The sequence below is a fragment of the Cryptomeria japonica genome, chromosome 5 (assembly GCF_030272615.1).
Source record: "Cryptomeria japonica chromosome 5, Sugi_1.0, whole genome shotgun sequence".
NCBI classification, from domain to species: domain Eukaryota; kingdom Viridiplantae; phylum Streptophyta; class Pinopsida; order Cupressales; family Cupressaceae; genus Cryptomeria; species Cryptomeria japonica.
Genome location: NC_081409.1, coordinates 182,193,594 through 182,211,895, shown reverse-complemented (window position 1 = coordinate 182,211,895; position 18,302 = coordinate 182,193,594). Strand labels below are relative to the sequence as shown.

At 33.5% G+C, this 18,302-nt stretch overlaps 2 protein-coding genes across 5 annotated transcripts in view; both read right to left on the bottom strand.

The window, feature by feature from the left end:
• LOC131875791 (heavy metal-associated isoprenylated plant protein 1-like) overlaps positions 1-4,652 on the bottom strand; it is a 79,308-nt gene extending 74,656 nt beyond the window's left edge. Inside the window, exon 1 of the mRNA XM_059220466.1 lies at positions 4,386-4,652. Coding sequence (XP_059076449.1) covers positions 4,386-4,652 — 267 coding nt within the window. The remainder of the gene's footprint in view (positions 1-4,385) is intronic.
• A 4,480-nt stretch (positions 4,653-9,132) lies between these two features.
• The window catches only part of LOC131027111 (protein SUPPRESSOR OF FRI 4), a 41,176-nt gene continuing 32,006 nt past the window's right edge, over positions 9,133-18,302 (bottom strand). Inside the window, exon 8 of one of the 4 annotated variants that reach the window (XM_057957094.2) lies at positions 9,133-9,587. The gene's annotated coding sequence lies outside the window, so the exon portion shown is untranslated. Of the gene's footprint in view, positions 9,588-10,957; positions 11,382-11,689; positions 12,308-13,922; positions 14,368-18,302 lie in introns of those variants that run through there. The other 3 variants (XM_057957091.2, XM_057957092.2, XM_057957093.2) reach the window with 3 other exon arrangements.

The window sequence follows — 18,302 nt, the reverse complement described above, 5'->3', positions numbered from 1 at the left end:
AATGACGACTATGCGCTGCACTGATGTTTAAATGCGCTATTCTGGACTCTTAATGCGCTAAGCTGCCCTAGTTTTCTCAATTTGATGATTTTATAAAAAAATTGAAATAATTCTAGTGTTTTGATGGATGATCTTCTGAAAAGATGATTTGAAAACACAGTAGACATAAGCAAAACAATTTGTCTATGCTAAACAGATAGTTTTTGTTCAATAGGATATTTTCAAATCCTTGTTTGTTTTCATGGGTTTGCACAAGAAATACACATCAGATAGACCTCTCTATTCTCAAGGGTCATTCAAAATATCAATAGCCCACACTTGATACTCTATAAGCTCAAACAGCCTTGTCACCCCTTAGAGGGGGCCCCTTTTTTTGCCTTTGTCTAGAAATTGACTCAAAGAGGATGGCTCCTCAATTGAATCGTTATCTTGGGAGATATATGGTGAGTATCTTGGGGGCGGATTCTTCCCCACCCTTGCACTATGATATTAGAAATGTTTGGTAAAACTGACACGGTGAGGCTTCTAGTTCTAATGTCCGTAATCAGGCTTTTGTTCGGTCTTCAGTGATAAACTCCCTCGGGAGGCTTCCCAACCTTTAGAACAAAGGCTTTACGTATCTTAAAGATACTAGGGGAAGGCTAATCATTGAGAAAAACCGTTGGAGGAGATTTTCATCAGCCTCCACATTTTATTATAGTGGGTTGGAATACTTGGCTAAAATTCGTTCCCCTCTCACCGGCCTTATGGGCTTCTCGGAAGGGCAGGCCTGCTAAAGGATATATCTTACTTGCATGAATTGAAAGAAAGCTTGAAATAGTGAGTTTGGCTTTTTGATCACCCAATTAAGGGGGGAGCATATACCTAACACCTTCGAAACACGAAATACACACTTTCTTTTTATCCAATATCACAATTGTTTTCTAAAAGCTACCTTGGAGATGTTGCTCCAAAAGACATGTGGTTCTTTTTAACCCAAGATAGAAATGTGTGAAAGATAGCAAAACTTGAACATTTGAAAGTAAATCCTTGTCAACAAAAATGAATCGCCAAATTGAACAATAATGATCTCAAATTGAAAGCTTTGAAATGGTAAAGTGAAGGTTCTTTTTAAGCTTCCAAAATAAAAGTGAGGTTCATTTTAATGAGCACCAAAGGAAAGTGATGTACAATTTTAACCCTTTGCGAATATTGGAAAGTTTGTTTTGTTCTTTTTAGAGCCCAAAGGAGTGTGATTCTTAACTTGCATAAAAGAAAGATTTGAGTTGTTCCTTTTATCCGTGCAAGAAAGAAAGATGAGCCTTGTTTTAAGCACCAAAAGAAAACATGAAGTTTATTTTAAGCACCAAATGGAAAAATGAGATTCATTTTAAGATTTTTGCAATAAAAAGAAAGGTGAGTTCTTTTTACTAACTTCAAAAGAAAGCAAAGAAAACTAAACTAAATCCTTATGTTCCTGCACAAAACTATTAGAACCTGCACACAGTCAATTAGCAAAAATCAAATTCTGATGGTGGGCTTCACAAGCCTAAATTTTGACTCTATTACAAAATTTTTGCTCTCTGTTTGTCTATGCGCTATACTGTGAACCCGATGCGCTAGAGAATGATGCCAAAGCACTAAAAGATGGAGCAGATGTGCTACTCTGAAGCTTTAATGTGCTAAACTGGTGTTCCTACGCGCTAAAGTGGGATGCCTATGTGCTAAGCTATGCCTTCTACATGCTAAACAATGAGTTAAATGCGCTAAAGTAAGTTGTGGATACACTACAGAAACTTGTAGAAGTGCTATTCTGATGTTTTGGCGTAATCTTTGTGTTCAACCTGCAAGAAAAACGATATTAGCTTAGGTACGGGCCCCATGGTGGGCGCCAAAAATGTATGCTCGGATTTGTGGTGATCAAAATACTCCAACATACAAATGAAACTTTTGAGTACAAAGATTAACTAACTTAAACTAGTTTAAACAAGTTAACTTCCCAGGATATGTCTCATTGTTCTCTATCTCATAGGATCCCTAAAGACTGTTTTGCTCGCAAATCATTGAGCAAATGACTTAGGAATGATAACTCCAAGAACGAGTGATATTGTGATCTATGTGCATGAATGCAATCTAAGATCTATATGATATGTTCAAGCTATGATACTAAGCTATGATGAAGATAATGATATGATAAAGAAATTAAAAAACTATACTAACATGATATACTAACATGGATATACTGTGATATGAAATGCTTCTAAATGCTAAAATGTTATTCTAACAAAGAGAGGCTAAAATGCTTGATATAATTAGACTATAATGTAGATGCATAAAACTTGGATGATGGATTATGAAGAAAGGGAGCTCTATTTATAGAGGAAATAGGGAAATGGATGGTTAAGATTGAATAATCTTAACAAGGGCTAGGATTAAAAGTTACTCAATCCATGTTTACAATTTTCACCAATGAAATGGTGATAATTGTCAACAAGAGGTGACTTGAGAGGAGATGTAAGAGGCATTAAATGTCTGATAAGACATGGGGGTCACCTTAGGAGGTAAGGTTATGGTTGAGTTACTGGATAATCAATGGATAAAGTTTTTACCCAAAGGGTAAACTCTTGTGCAAGGGTTAAATGGGATAACTAGGGTCAAAGCAACGAGTGCTTGATGAGACCCTTGGATTAGATGAGGGTTGAGTTAGAGAGAAAGTCTCTAATCATGAGGGAAAGTTGAGTTAACCATTAATGGTTTGGAAGACTTTGAAGGTTAACTTGTAAGAGCCTTACAAATTTGGGGAACTCAACAAGTTAACTTGTTGAAGAGATAAATTCTTTAATGCATTTAAAAGACTTTCTTCCAAATTTGAAAAGTGACTTCCCCAAATTTAGGGAAGTGATATGATTGGAAGAATTAAAGCTAGTTAAGTCGGATTAGGGGGATTCTAGAAGAATGTTTATGATGCTAGTGGGAAATGTACGAGGATGCAAATGGGAGGAAATAAGATTTTAATTAAAATAAAAATGTTTTATTTCAACTAAAATGGATGCAACTTACATTTGTAGGAAAATGCAAGTGGGTGGGGAGGGGGGAGGGCGTTATAAATAAATTTGATTTATTTATATGCAAGGATGATTTTAATTAGATGTAAGTTAATTAAAATGGTGAAAATGGAATTTAATTAAATAAAGTGATTTATTTAATTAAAGGTTACAGAGTCGTTAGATGAATTTAATTAAATAAATTGAATAATTCATTTAATCAAATAGATGAAAATGGAGAAATTAATTAAATAAAATTTAGTTAATAGAGGATGTGGTTGAAATAAATATTAAATATTTATTTAACTAGATGGTCAAATTTATACGTCTACACTGACAATGCCTTCTTTAACAACTTTTTCATTCAATGCCACGAGTTTTGCTTCCACTCTTCTTTTTTCAACAAAAATATTTTTAAAATGCTTTTGATTCCACTCTTTGAGTTTAGCCTTGATATATTTTAGCTTGTTGTTTAATTTGTACAAGTGTGAATTGTTTCCTAGATTGATTTCATTCCACCAATTAGCAATTAGCCCTGTTAGCTTGGCATCTTTGGTCCACGTGGCTTCGAATTTAAAGGGAATACCTACCACATGACAGTCTGGGGTTAGAGTTAGTTGAACAAGGAAATGATTCAAACTAGATAGTGGTAAGATGGACGCTTCTTGGAGAGTATCTTGTTGGTTCCAATCTCCATACATCAAAAATTTGTCTAATCTCTCTGCTATGTTTGTGAAACCATCCCTCCTATTGGTCCATGTGAACAGACCATTCTTTGGAATGATATCCATAAGATGATTATTGTCTACAAAAATCTGAAAATCTCTCTTAACCAATGTGTTCTCTGCAAACCTCTCATCTTTTCTTGTGCATTCAACGTGGCATTGAAGTCTCTTGCAATAATACCCTTCTCATTTTTATTGAGTTTCATTATGCTCGAAAGATGCTGCTACAACTCCCTTTTATCCATAGTGGTCACCAGTCCATATACATTTATGATGAAAAAACTTTCACTATTGTGCAAGAGTAACTTTAATACGCAACCAACTCCTTCCTTCCCCCAAAACTTCCCCCTTGATAGTTAAGGGGTTCTAGATAATGCCAATAACCTCAAATGCACCTTCATCTTCAACAAACTGCCCAATACATTGTCTCTGATCCTTCATCTTTCTATCAATTTCATCCCTACTCCATTAGCTCCTTGCAATAACCATATTTCCCCTTTGGCCTCATCAATTTGATGTTTGATCAAGCACCATTTGTCAGGGGCTTAAAAGCCCTTGACATTCCAGGTTGTAATCCTCATTGCCCCTAGGGAAGGGTGTTGCCCTTCCCTGTTGTAATTTTGGTTTGACCTGCAACCTTTGTTGTCATTTCCAACTTTGTTTTGTTTGATTTGCGCCCTCTCCTTCCCTTGGGTTTGATGTTTGGCTTGCTAATCTTTGAGATTGTTAATTCAAATCCCTTTTTTGTGCAGTCTCCATTCTCCTCATCATCACTCTCCACCTCTTCCTCCAAGTCTGTTTCTCCATCCTCCTCTATTTTCTCTTCCACAATATCATTATGGAATTCATTGACTACTAATTTTGGCTCTTCATATGCTTTTTGGATCTCCTCACGAACTTCCATAGGTTGCTTACACAAGATGCCATGATCTAGTTCCTATGTTGTTTGGGCAATCTTCCTACTCTCTTCTTTGCTTGATTTGTCTCCAAATTCATTCATTGTATCATGCATGTTTCTCACCATAGACCAATCCATCTCTAATACTCGGAGCTCTCTAATTTGAAGTTCAATTTTTTATTTTAGTGATATTGCTTCCTTCAACAAGGATTGCAAGTTTGTTTCATCAACACTTCTTCCCAGCCCCAGGCATTCTTCAGTTGTTGAATTAATTACATGTCTCCAGAATTGAGGGGGTCAATGTGTTGATATTTTCTTTGAGAAATGGGGATGAAGCACCCATAATTTCATCTAATGATAGTTCAATCTGAGATCCAACAAACTCAACTAGTGGATATGTGAACTGCCTATTCAGTCGTGGATTTCCTTTCTCTTCCCCGGACATCATTTTCTTTGTTTGAGTGCATTCATATGCCTTCAAAACTTTAGCTATGAGTACGCACTTCAATTCTATGTGCTCTTTAGAGAAGCATTTAGGGCATAAAAACATTTGATCTTCTCTCTCTGCCCTCTATGTCCAGACTTTCCTTTCTCCACATTCTAACATTCACACATATTCTTGCAAATCTCCCTCATACTCTATCCTCCAATATATCATATGTTGAGATGAAATTTCTCAAACCTTTACTTATTTCCTTAAGCATGTTGATCCCCCAATTTTCCAACGAAATATTGTGTAGTCTTACCCATGTTGGGTTCCCATCTAGAGTATGGATTCTGGGGTTGAAATTAGGGCATCAATCAATCAGATGGACACTTGTTCCATCAAGAATATAGGGACCATTGTTTAGAGCTTTCCATTATTCAGATTCTTTGAGAAATTATACTAGGAAGTAGTCATTTGGGAGAGTTTTGACCTGAATTTGCAATCCCCATTGTTCCCTACACCAATCTGCAAAATTTCCCTTGTTCCAAGTGCACCCACCCCACTTGACAAGCATTCCTTTCTTTTTGATATTTTTCCTGATTTCCTTAATTTTAGTTTCTTCCAAACAAATCGAATTGAGGGGTTTATCACAAGACTTACCTTTAGATTCTTCAAGTTTGTGTGACGGGCCACCAACCTCTATGATGCTCACTTTCCTTCTCCACTTCTTGTTGGTGCGATGGGAAAAAGGGGGCTTTTGGCTCTTCAATCGTTCGAACGATCTATTGAAGGTATTGTTGTTTGCCTGAACCACCCACTCCTACCTTTTTTGAAGCCTTTATTTTGCAAGAATTCCATAACACGCATCGTGGTGTTGTTTTCTTCCAACTTGGCCCTTCAGTAGCTTCTTTCCCACGATTGCAGCCATGGAGGGATAGATTTATTTTTTCTTCCTTGCACAAACCCCAAATTCTGCCTTCCTCCTTGAATTTGTGGGATTTTGTTGCCTGCTCCAGCATTACCCGTCCATCAGAGATCTAATCTCTGTCAATCCTGATCTAGGGGGAGAACATTTGTTGACCCATCTTCTACCCTCAAAAACCCATTGGGGAGTATGTGTCGACTGGAAATTTTGATTTGAATTCAAATACATTTGCTCGTTCTGATTTCCCCCTCTACCCGTGTTGAAGTCTTGTTGATATCTGGGATTTGGTGCTCTCCACTTCTCTTTTGTTGCTTGTTGTCTAATGGCCTCCATAGGGAAGGCTTCTTCTGCATCTCGAGCCCATATTCCTGCTTCTCTGATGGCAGCTCCACGCCCGCATCCGCGCTCTGCTTCGCTCACCAGCCTACGCCTGCCTCTGGTTCTCGTTCAAAAATTCACTCCCGTGCACTTCTTTGCTCCTCGCCATTTTTATTTATTTATTTAAATATAAGTTATTTAATTTATTTAGTTTTATTATTTCAATTAAATTTTAAACTTATTAATATTTTAAATATTACAATACAATAAAAATTTGCAATTACTATAATATATGTTTTATACATTAAAACATCATTGTTTAATAAATCAAAATTAATTTTTAGAAATAGTGTATTAATGTCCAAGGGGTTGAGCTTAACTGGTTAAAACACAGGGTTCTCATGGTGGAGACCCAAGTTCAACTCCCAATAGGGACATCTAAAGAGAAATTCTAAGCTGTGACTCTTGGCCTTCCATAGGATGGGGAAGGTCTTGGGATCAATCTAATCAAACACAATAATAATAATAATAATTCAAATATATGTAATGGGGATGGGGCCCCCTACTGTGGCCCCATTGGTTCATAGCTCTAGTCAAAAGCTATTCAGGCTTCAGCCAATTACCTATCAAAAAAAAAAAAAATTAAAATATTAATATATAAAATTTTCAATTTTAAACTTATTAATATTTCTAATTTATTATAGTTTATTTAATTTTATTAATAATTTTGATTTACTAAAAAAATAAAAATTAATAAATATAAATATTTATATTAAAATTAAAATTTATTACTTTGAAAAAAAAAAAAAAAAAAATTACGTGAGGCAAATTTAACCATCAATTTTTTTTCCCATTACAAAACTTAATTGGAATTTTATTGTCTAAGTATGACATAATTATTAATAACTATAATATATGTTTTATACATTAAAATATCATCGTTTAATAAATCAAAATTAATTTTTAGAAATATTGTAGTTAATTTTAAAATATTAATATATAAATTTTTTAATTTTAAACTTATTAATATTTCTAATTTATTATAGTTTATTTAATTTTATTAATAATTTTGATTTACTAAAAAAAAAAATAACAAATTTAAATATTTATATTAAAATTAAAATTATTACTTTTTAAAAAAAAATCAAATTTACATGAGGCAAATTTAACAATCAATTTTTTTTCCCCATTACCAAACTTAATTGGAATTTTATTGTCTAAGTATGACATAATTATTAATTACAATGATAAAAGCCTTCAAATTTTAAAAACATAGTTTTTTTTTTCTTAAACATTTATTTTAATTTTTTTATATACATTTTTATGGCGATTTTTTTCCCATTTTTTCAAAAAAATCTTTAACTTTTGGTTTGCCAATTTTATGCTGCTTTGATTCTTACTGTTTATACAGTAGTCTAGTTTAGCAGAGAACCGTAGTCGTTTTGGATATCTAAATCAATATAACACCTCTTCACCACCTTTTCTCCCTCCCTTCCTCTCCTCTGCTATTTCTTTTAACCCGTCATTAATTTAGGAGTAAGACTGATTTAGATTAGATTTAAAATCCGATTTCATTGAATGTATATGTATAGGTTTCGTTGTTGAGCACTGCAATTTGGTTCAAAAAGTTTTATCATGTTGTCTTATTTCGATAGATGGAATGAACCACGACCTTCACTGCAAACAACCTGATTAACCTATTATCTTAGAATATTATAACCAGCACCATAAGTAGCTAATTGCTCACCAAGTTATGCTCCAGATAACTACACTTGGATCACTATCATGTATAGAGTTGTCGAACTTCAACTTGTAAGTACTAGTAATAGGTTACTGAAAACATAGTGTTGTCAAATTTCACCACCGAGTCAGAAATACCCAAGCATGCAATGCATGTCATGAAGAAAACTAATTTCACGTGTCTAAGCGCAGAGTACTTGTTTGTCATCAAATTAATTTTAATTACTATCAAACAACTTGCTATTCATTAATCATCTCAATTGCACTCACTAAATTGAATAGGATTCTTCAAATTTGATTGATTGTATTTATTACATTGCAGCACTTTAATCAAATATCCAATCACTCAGAAAACAAAGCATCTTCAAAAATCTATGACGACTGAATCAACATCCTTGCCTCATGTATCTATCTCCGGCCAGTGACATGTATACAAGGACTGGGATGTAAAACCCCTATTGGATTCCCTTAAGAATTTTTTTTTAAATCTAGATCTCCATTTGTGAATTTAACTGTGCCCTTGATGAAGACAGGCAAAATTAGCTAGATAAATTAAAGGCTTTAACTCATCGATGAATTGTAATCATCATTGTTTTGGATTGTTCATGTCGTTTCGATTAATTTGTTTTAAGATTTAATATTGCATTCCCTTCTATTCTTGTCTCCAAACCTGCTTCAACCCTCCCTTTGGATTGCACAAATACCCATGAATAAACAATCAATTGATAAATGGGCAGCGTACATCCCAGGCTTTGTGCAACTACCAATACACATCTAAATCAACTTAGACCATCTCAAATGAAGATTAGAGAGCGATCATGCAAGATACTCTAGTATGCAAAAAATAGGAGACTTGTTTACAGTAATGTCATAATGAATATGAGATTAAGTAATAGTAGTGCATAGGGAAGCTAGATTGAATTACTAAGCAATCTTATCTCCTGTACCAAATATTACAAGTGGGATTATGTTAACAAACATAAAATTCTTTATGGGAAAATTTGTAATTCAATAGTTCCCGTTAACTTTTAATAATGGAGTAAGCTGTCCAGACAGGTACCATAAGGACTAATTACTGTTTCACAACTGAGATGAGTATGTCATTAATGCTCCCAGAAAAACCAAGTACAAGAAGCCATTTATAAGGCTTTCAGAGTTTTCTCAAATTTTCAATATCCTTAAGTTGAATTGTGTGGAATGTTCAATTACATGAAATAATATTGCTTACCTCAATGTGTGATGCACAAGTTTACTAATGCTTGCTTTCTCTAAACTTGACTTCATTTTCTCAATAGATCTTTTAGTTTTGTAGCTTCCACCCAATTGCAAACCATGAACGGGTTCAAATGCATTGCAACTGCCTAACTTCACCTCTCCTGTCTTCATTTTCTTGATAGATGTTTTAGATTGCAGCTTCCACCCAATTGCAAACCATGAACAGGCTCTCATGCATTGCAACCGCCTAACTGCTCCTGTTTGCATCAACATTTGGATGTCCCTGTTCCTCCCATTGTGAACAGCACATCAAAAGCTGGGACAAGCAGAATCAAATTATTTGTATCCTGCTGAGATGTTCTTTAATTTTTACATTAAAATTGCACAAAAGCAACTTCTTTTTGCTACCTCAGACATCTTGTTAATAAAAACCACCTTCACCTGTGTCACTTTGCTTATTCAAATACTACCTCCTTGTTACCTTGGACAAAGCAAAATTCCAGATGAACCTTATACCAATCTGGAAAGTTAGGCTTCTGTTCCTCTAATGAAAATAGTATACACCAATAACTGGTATAAATATGATGTGCATGTGCATATAGCTTTCTAGATAAGTAGATGTGTTGCTTCATATTGTAATTTTTTAGCTACGGGCAAAGGCCACAGATTAAAGTTCATGACGAGCATGTACCATAGGGAATAAATAAAAAGAAGACTGTTGGGTAATAAGGCCACAACATATAAACAAACCAAACAATAAGCACAAGTGATTGACTCGTATATGCACTACAGCTGACAATCTCTGCCTCAATCGCTTGCCAACTCAATGATGTGTTACAGTTAACCACCAGTCACTAAGACTTGATAGACTCTTAACAATAAAGCATTCTCTACTAGATAGAAATTTGAGCTTCTTATCCAAATACTTGGTCCGGGAGAAATCAACACATTGATATAAAAGAGCCTAGACTTGATGGGTGATTCTTGCAACAATGGTGCTGAAGCTTTAGAATGGGACAAATGCAACCAGTGTAAATAGCATGTGCCACTATCTCTCAGCAAGGACTCTCTCTATTCCTTTACGAGCATTGTCATTTCTAATAGGTACAACCCACCAAAAGCAGTTCCAGGTAAAATAGCTTGAATTTCTTGCCAGGAGTCTTCTCAAAAGGGAGCTTCTTTAAAATATTTGTCTACAAAAAGAGATTTTATTCATATAAATATGGATTACTTGGATTTTATATTTGTCTAAAATATTTTACTTAGCTTGAATTTCTTGCCAGGAGTCTTCTCAAAAGGCAGCTTCTTTAAAATATCTGTCTACAAGAACATATTTTATTTATATATATGGATTCCTTAGATTTTTTTATCCTATACTGACAATCCTGCCTCTGCAAGGAGCACATGGAACATTTTCTGCTGCATATGCAAGTATTGATCCTGAATAGTTTTACCACAGAGTTGTATGATTATGATGGAATTACAGAACAATTATCTATCCTGTGTCAAATTGATCTTGCTACTCTTCCATGATTATGGCAGTGCCTGCATTTGGATGGTTGCATATACAATTGGTCACTCACAAGTGCTATTCATAATTTGAAGCTAATTACTTTCCATATTTCAAGAGGTACAATTTCAGTAAATTGCAAATCAGTGAAAGCATATAACCTCAAAAACTATTACTGTTCCTAACAAGATCTTGATTATCAAAACAGATGTTTAATAGATTATTTGTGGAAAGATGCTAAAGAGATCATCAATCCCAAAGCCATTAATACAGTTCCTTTTAAGGGCCATTAGAATCATTCCGATATGTAGAAGACTAGTTCTTAAACATGGCCAGGATGCAATTGACAGCCTAGGGAATAAGGCCAACAGGTTCTGAAACCATGTGATTGAAGATTTAAATTGAGAAGTCATGTTTCAACAACATTGAAGAATCACTTTCCAACAATAGGAACCACCACATTTCCCTATCACTGCTTGTCTATAACTGGTATGCAAGTGTGCTCAAAAACTCTTTTAAGTCTCCAAATCTGTTTGCTTCTCCAATAAAAGACTCTTTCATCTTTAACAGTGGCTCAGCTATCCTCCACAAACTCGCAAGCTATAGAAAAAAGATGGGTTAGTTTTGATGAGCCTATAAATAATATTAAGTGCTTTATTTTGAGCTGTTAGGATATTCCAGATACTGTGCCATGTATGTTGTATTATATCGCATGTTTCAACATTTAAACTATGCTGAGACTCATTTAAAGAAAGTACTCCAGATATACTTCACATACAACATATTTAATGACTATAAATAATATACTTTGTATCTGGAGTACTTTCTTTACTTAAATCATTCATGAAATGTTAAAAAACTAATATAGCAACAATTTTAATAATATACTGTCCTTGTTTATTTAACCATGAACTAAAAATTCATTTCATCTTATATAATGAACTTAATGCCAAAGTTTATCATATTAGTTTTAGATGAGGAATGTTCTGGAGTTTGTCTTATTTCACAAATTTGAAGCCCGTCTCAAACTAGATTACTTTCATAATCTGGGTGAGGTAGTGAATACTGGGTACATGTCCCCTCAAATGGGGATATCCAGCAAACAGCATACACGGCATCACAATGAAACATCTTTCTGCATCCCATTGCCTAGGACCTAATAGAGCATCCAACTGTGGAAGTTGGGGCATCCCCAGCTGCTGCAAAAACAGGGTTTTATAATTTTTTAAATGACCTACTCATAAATTAAGTTTAAAGTGTGGCCCAACAAGGTCCCTCAACCTTAAAACCTTTGAAAACCTTAACCCATATTCTTCGGCAAAAACCCGAGCACAATGGAATTGAGAGCCTCGGAAGCTGACAAAGATTGATGAGACTTAGGTTGCACCTTGAGTGTTGGACAAGATTCAATTGCAAGAGCTAGACAAGTCTAGTGGTTCCAACAACGAGGAGAGTCAAGGCATTTGCATCAGACAATGAGCTCAGAGCTGCCAGATACTTCTCCATTGCTGTCTGAATACATCTATCTGCACATCAGATACGAGACTTTCTATTAGAGCATAGATACTATAGAAAGACATATTCATAAACGAGCCTATATTTGGGCTGTATCTGATACAGTTGGATATGCAACCACACTGTCTGGTGCAGTATCTGTTATACAGATTATGAAAAAAAATCCAAATATGCAAAAAAAAATGGTACACAAATATGCATGTGTAATCCTAAAGACACAAACATAATGTCATAATATAACAAAATTAATATTGTAAACTAAAATAAATAAGTAAAAATATATATATAAATAAATATTTCTAAGGTTATGTTCTATAACCTTAGACGTATAAATAATTAAATATATGTATATTTATATAGTTGTCATATGTACCTATATCTGTATCAAGGTATCTTGAAAATTCACAACATCAATATCTGATACATTATCCATAGCCAATACCCTATCCATTTCCATGTGACTTGAATGAGTTATATTAGCCATTGTAATTGTGTCAGTGTTACTTTGTAGATCGTAGTATTGTATTTGTACTTTTTTATCTTGAACTAGATGAATAATTTAAATATTATATTACAAATGCTTGTCATTGATCATTAAATCAATTGATTGTCAAATTGTAAAACTTTGTATAGTTTCAGCTTCTTTTACTTTATTGGGGCATTAATGATTGCAACTTATTTAAATGTATTTTGTAATTAGTTTTAAAAAAATTAAAACATTATTTAAATAGCCATCCCAAAATACAGAAAAAAATTGTCATCCCCAAAAATTGAATAACCATGGGAATCATGCCAGAGATCGGGCAAACAAAGCCATTCCAATTACATCCAGAGATGGCAAGTGGGTAAAAGCAATCCTCTAGTTGAATGCTACAGCAAATGGCAGCACCAAACAAAGCCATTCCAATTACTAGTGCTTTAATGTTGATTTGAAGCTAGATAAATGATCCACCAACCCGATCTCCTACTTGTGTTTGTTGACCAGTGATCCTAATCAGCTATAGAAGGAGCAGCAAGGCTGATTCAAATGCATAGAGTGAATGTCCCCTAATGCCAAGTGCCAAGATTTAATCAATAGGCATCCACAAAGGCATATTGGTGCTAGATTCGTCCTTGAACTTGATACAAGGATGCAGACAAGGAAAACACTTGTACCAAATGCATTTTTTAAAAACTTATTAGCACATTTCCTGCTTGGATCTAGAATCATTTTCAAATCCATAAATACTTCAATCTTCAATCTCACTCATACACGGATGACAGAGGAGTGCCAATATTTGTGGTAAATCATGCTGTCTATAGTTCATGGAATTTTAACAAAGAAATTTTAAAACTCTTGTGTGTACTTGATTGTCTAATTATGATTTGGTTTTGACCTCTCAAGAACCCAATTTAACATAAATTTACACCTTATTCTGATGTTAATATAAATTTACAGCCTATTTCAAGTTTTTCTTCAGGGATGGTTACACAATGGCACTGTAACAAAAAAAAATGAGCTGGGTGTGTTTGTACAAAACACATAAAAATCAGAAATGTACACATTTGCAGCCTAAAATAGGAATTAAGTTCAGAAAACCACAAATCAATCATATGCTAAACAAAACTACCATCAATTTTACAACATTGAAATATAATACACTTATTCCATATCAATTTGTCAATCAAATGTCAATATAATCATTCATTGTTCAATATTGAAATAATACAATTAGCAAAAAGCATCATATGGGCCTTCATTGAGACCAACATCATCATTGACATTAGATGATGTAGGTAGATTTTAGGAACCATAGGTGGCCCCACTACCACTCACAATAAAAGTATGCTACCTATCTGAATCCTCAAAAAGTAAAAGATTGTATGGCAGTAGAAACATCCAGTCAGCTCATTCTAGGCCTACATCCCATAACTTCATTGTCCCTTATAATGTTTGTGCCTAAGAGGACACAAGTTGGATTGTATGTAAACTAGCTCCTATGCCTTACTTGATGCCAATCAGTTGTGCTTCAAGACATGGATGTAGAAATATGTAATCCAATTCCCACTCAGATGAAGAGGAACTAGCAACCTATTGAAGCAAATTAAGACAGTTAGACTTTCTAAATAGTAAATTAAACTTCAAATTTAGAAGCAATAATTTCAAAAAAAAAAAAGAAAAAAAAAATCAAATTTAAAGATTTTGCAATGAAATTTTAGAAATTTGCAACAAACTTTAAAATCACGAGACTTTAGATGTGGCAATCTATGGCCATTGAAGAACCACTATGCAACCTTCCTATACTTGTCAAGAAGAATAGAAACACTTTGAATATTGGAGGCTATGATATACACAAACTCATTCACAATGGCATTGACCATTCAGAATCGGGAAAAAGTTTAGTAGCCACTTGTAATACCCTTTGCTGACCTCTACGTCACTTATGGAGGCATCCTCATCAACAAAAACAGTCTCATTATTGTAATATTTGCAAGTCAATGCAAAGGCAAAAAGATAGTGGGCTGGTCATTTTGTTTCACCACTCAACACAAATTGTCTGCATCTCTTTGAAGAAAGTGTTTTGAGGATCTTGCTCTTTATCATTTATGATGAATTTCAACTTCTCAATCATTGAATTGGTACAATCATGTACTTCTCCCAAACATGACATATCCACGTCAGTAAAACAAATCATACTCATAATGGGATTGATGAAACTAAGAAGATATTCTATGCAATCCCTCCAAGTGTCATCTAGGATCATCTATTCTACATTCGTTTCCCTCACTGCTACATTGCCTCCATATGAACCAAAGTGGGGTTGATTACCACACAAGAAAGTGCTCCTACACCTACACAAGTCATCTCAAGTCAAATGTGTTGGATGCAAATCGGATAATCGGATATCAACTAGCATACCTATCTTTAGAGCAATATTAGGTAAAGTATGCCAAAAGATATCATATTTGTTCATTATTCCACTTAAAAATTTATTAAATTATTATATTGTGATTAATATTAAATTATTATAATATTATAATTAATACTAAATTATTATTAAGATGTGAGTATATCATTATGTTTTAATAAATTTTTATTTTTATATTACCAAATTATTACTATTATATTTTCATTTTATATTCCTTCTTATCCTTATCTTTGTGAAAAAATGGACTTTATGTAGGGACAACTTCAATCCCCCATAATTAATACTATTAGATTGATATAATTACGAAGTTAACTAATTGCATAATGGAGATAGACAAATTGATTGATCAGTTAAACTTAGAGTAAGTGGCAGTTGAGAGGTGAAAGTGAAGATATAATTAGCATTAAATAATTAAAATTTAGTTAATTGAGTGCATTAATTAAAATTTAGTTAATTGAGTGCATGGGAGGAGAAAATAATATAAAATTAAATTAAAAATAATAATAAAAAAATTTCTTACTTTTCATGCATTTAAGTGTCACAAATGAAAAATAAATTGAATGAATGATTCAATAATCGGATGATTACATTGAACGATATATACACGTATATATAGAGGTTACAAGACGATGTTCTATAATTAGAACATAACGTTCAAGTAAAAGATTAAAGAGCTAAACGCTAAATTAAGCGTGAAAGCTAAATTAAGGTTAAAAGCTAATTAACTAAAAAGAAAAAGCTAAATGCTAAATAAAGCTTAAAAGCTAATTAACTAAAAAGCTAAATGACCATTAAACAAGGAACTAAATATAGGCGACTAAAATATAATTAAATATTCTAATACCCTCCATTAATGGTCATTCTATCTACTAACTACCCTACAGAAGACATTGCAGGTCTTTTGATCACAAATGAAAAGAACAATTTGCTGCAATGGAGACCCTCCCTGGATCTGAAAAGTGTTAATGACCAAGAATACCAGAATCCATCCAACTTGACATTGGGTAACCAAATTGAAACCTGAAACCATGATTTTGAGAAAAATCGACAAACCCTTTTGCAAAAGAGTATCAACTTCAAAATTGACTGCAAGATACCAGGGTTGCAGATGTTCGCCCTAGCAAGTGCGACCCAAACTAACTGCAACAAAGCTCGTTTTTTGAGGAGAAAAATCGATCAAAACTAGAGAACTTCCGGAATCACAAATCCCACGCGAACTTCACATATTACAGATAATTTTTGAGGAAAAAATCATAAAAACCAGCAAACAATTTTTTAAGAAAAAATCATGAAAACCTAGAAATCCCACGCAAGCTTTGCGAATGACAGATAACTAAAATCTTATGCGAATATCGCGGATTACAGATGAGATAATTTTTAAGGGAAAATTATAAACCCTGCAAACAATTTTTGAGGAAAAAATCGCGAAAACCCTCCCATGATTTTTTGTGATAAAAATCAGAAAACTGACAGACAATTTTTCAGGAAAAAATCGTGAAAACCATGGGACCTGTAAGACGAGGTCTGGCCTAAATCAATCTGATAAAGGTAACAATATTTAGATATCGTGAACATGCCTGTTGAACTTTTGACTGTGTTCCAACATGATGTTGGTCAAAGATGCCATCACAAAAATGGAGGTTGAACAAAGTCAACCTAATGAAAGCATGAGACAGAAGAATCTGATTCAAAAATCAGAATAGAAGCAGCTGCACAAAAAATTTGAAACCTTGGAGGAGAATTCTGGCACGAATTTTGAGGTTTGGAAGAAACCCAGAAATTAAAAAATTTTGCAAACTTAAAATCTGAAATTTTTCCTAAAAATAATCAAAAAAAAATAATAATTTGCAGAAAATAAAAAAATACCTCAGATTTTTTTGTAAAAAAAAAAAGAAAAATATTGACGATTTTTTTTTCCCAAAAAAAACGCAAAAAAAAATCTCTAGGTTGCAGGCCCGAAAATCTCTAGAACCCTAAAAAAAAACATGAATTGCTGCCCAGCACAAAGAAATTCGCCCACGACCCAAAAACCCTTCAAAAAAGCAAAATTGTTTTTTTTTATTAAAAAAAAAAAAAAAAAATCTGGAAAATATTCCAGAAAGAAGGCCATGAATTTTTATTAAAAAATTCGCCAAACTTCAAAGAATCCCATCGACCCGCTCTGATACCATGAAAAATAAATTGAATGAATGATTCAATAATCGGATGATTACATTGAACGATATACGCACGTATATATAGAGGTTACAAAACAATGTTCTATAATTATAAAATAACGTTAAAGTAAAAGATTAAAGAGCTAAACGCTAAATTAAGTGTGAAAGCTAAATTAAGGTTAAAAGCTAATTAACTAAAAAGAAAAAACTAAATGCTAAATAAAGCTTAAAAGCTAATTAACTAAAAAGCTAAATGACCATTAAACAAGGAACTAAATATAGGTGACTAAAATATAATTAAATATTCTAATAACAAACACGTCAAATTAAATGCCTCTATTTTTTATTGATGGATGTTTTGGCATCCATATGTGAGTATAATACACTCTCATCATAACAACTTCAAAATTTAAAATTAAAAAAATCAAAATCAAATACAAAAAACACTATTTTTTTAAATAAATTACTAAAACAAAAAAATTTAAAATTGTATTGTTTCAACTTTCAATTACCTTCAACACCTCTAATTGCAAGAATGATATAGAAATCAAAGAAGCATGAATCGCCAATAAAACACGATTATACCCGATTAATCGAGGATCAGTAAAATTGACGATTTAATCCTGAAAAATAGCGGTTTTTTATCGTTGACTTTCTTCAACGATTTTATCCAATTAAATCGCAGATTAATCGTGATAAAATCGGGAGCCGCGAAAAAACCCTAAAGTCGCCAAAAAAGGGCGCGAAATGAGCGAACGAATTGCTTTATATCTGTGCGACGTGGTAGGGTTTGATGCAATATCGTGCAAGATTTCACAGAAGTAGATTTCACGGGTGGGTGTCTGCAAGATTAGGGTGACCGCGAGATTTCACGGCAATGGGAGATTTCACGACAACTTCTTTCCTTTTCATTCTTCCTTCTCATCTTTCTCAGAGCTGCT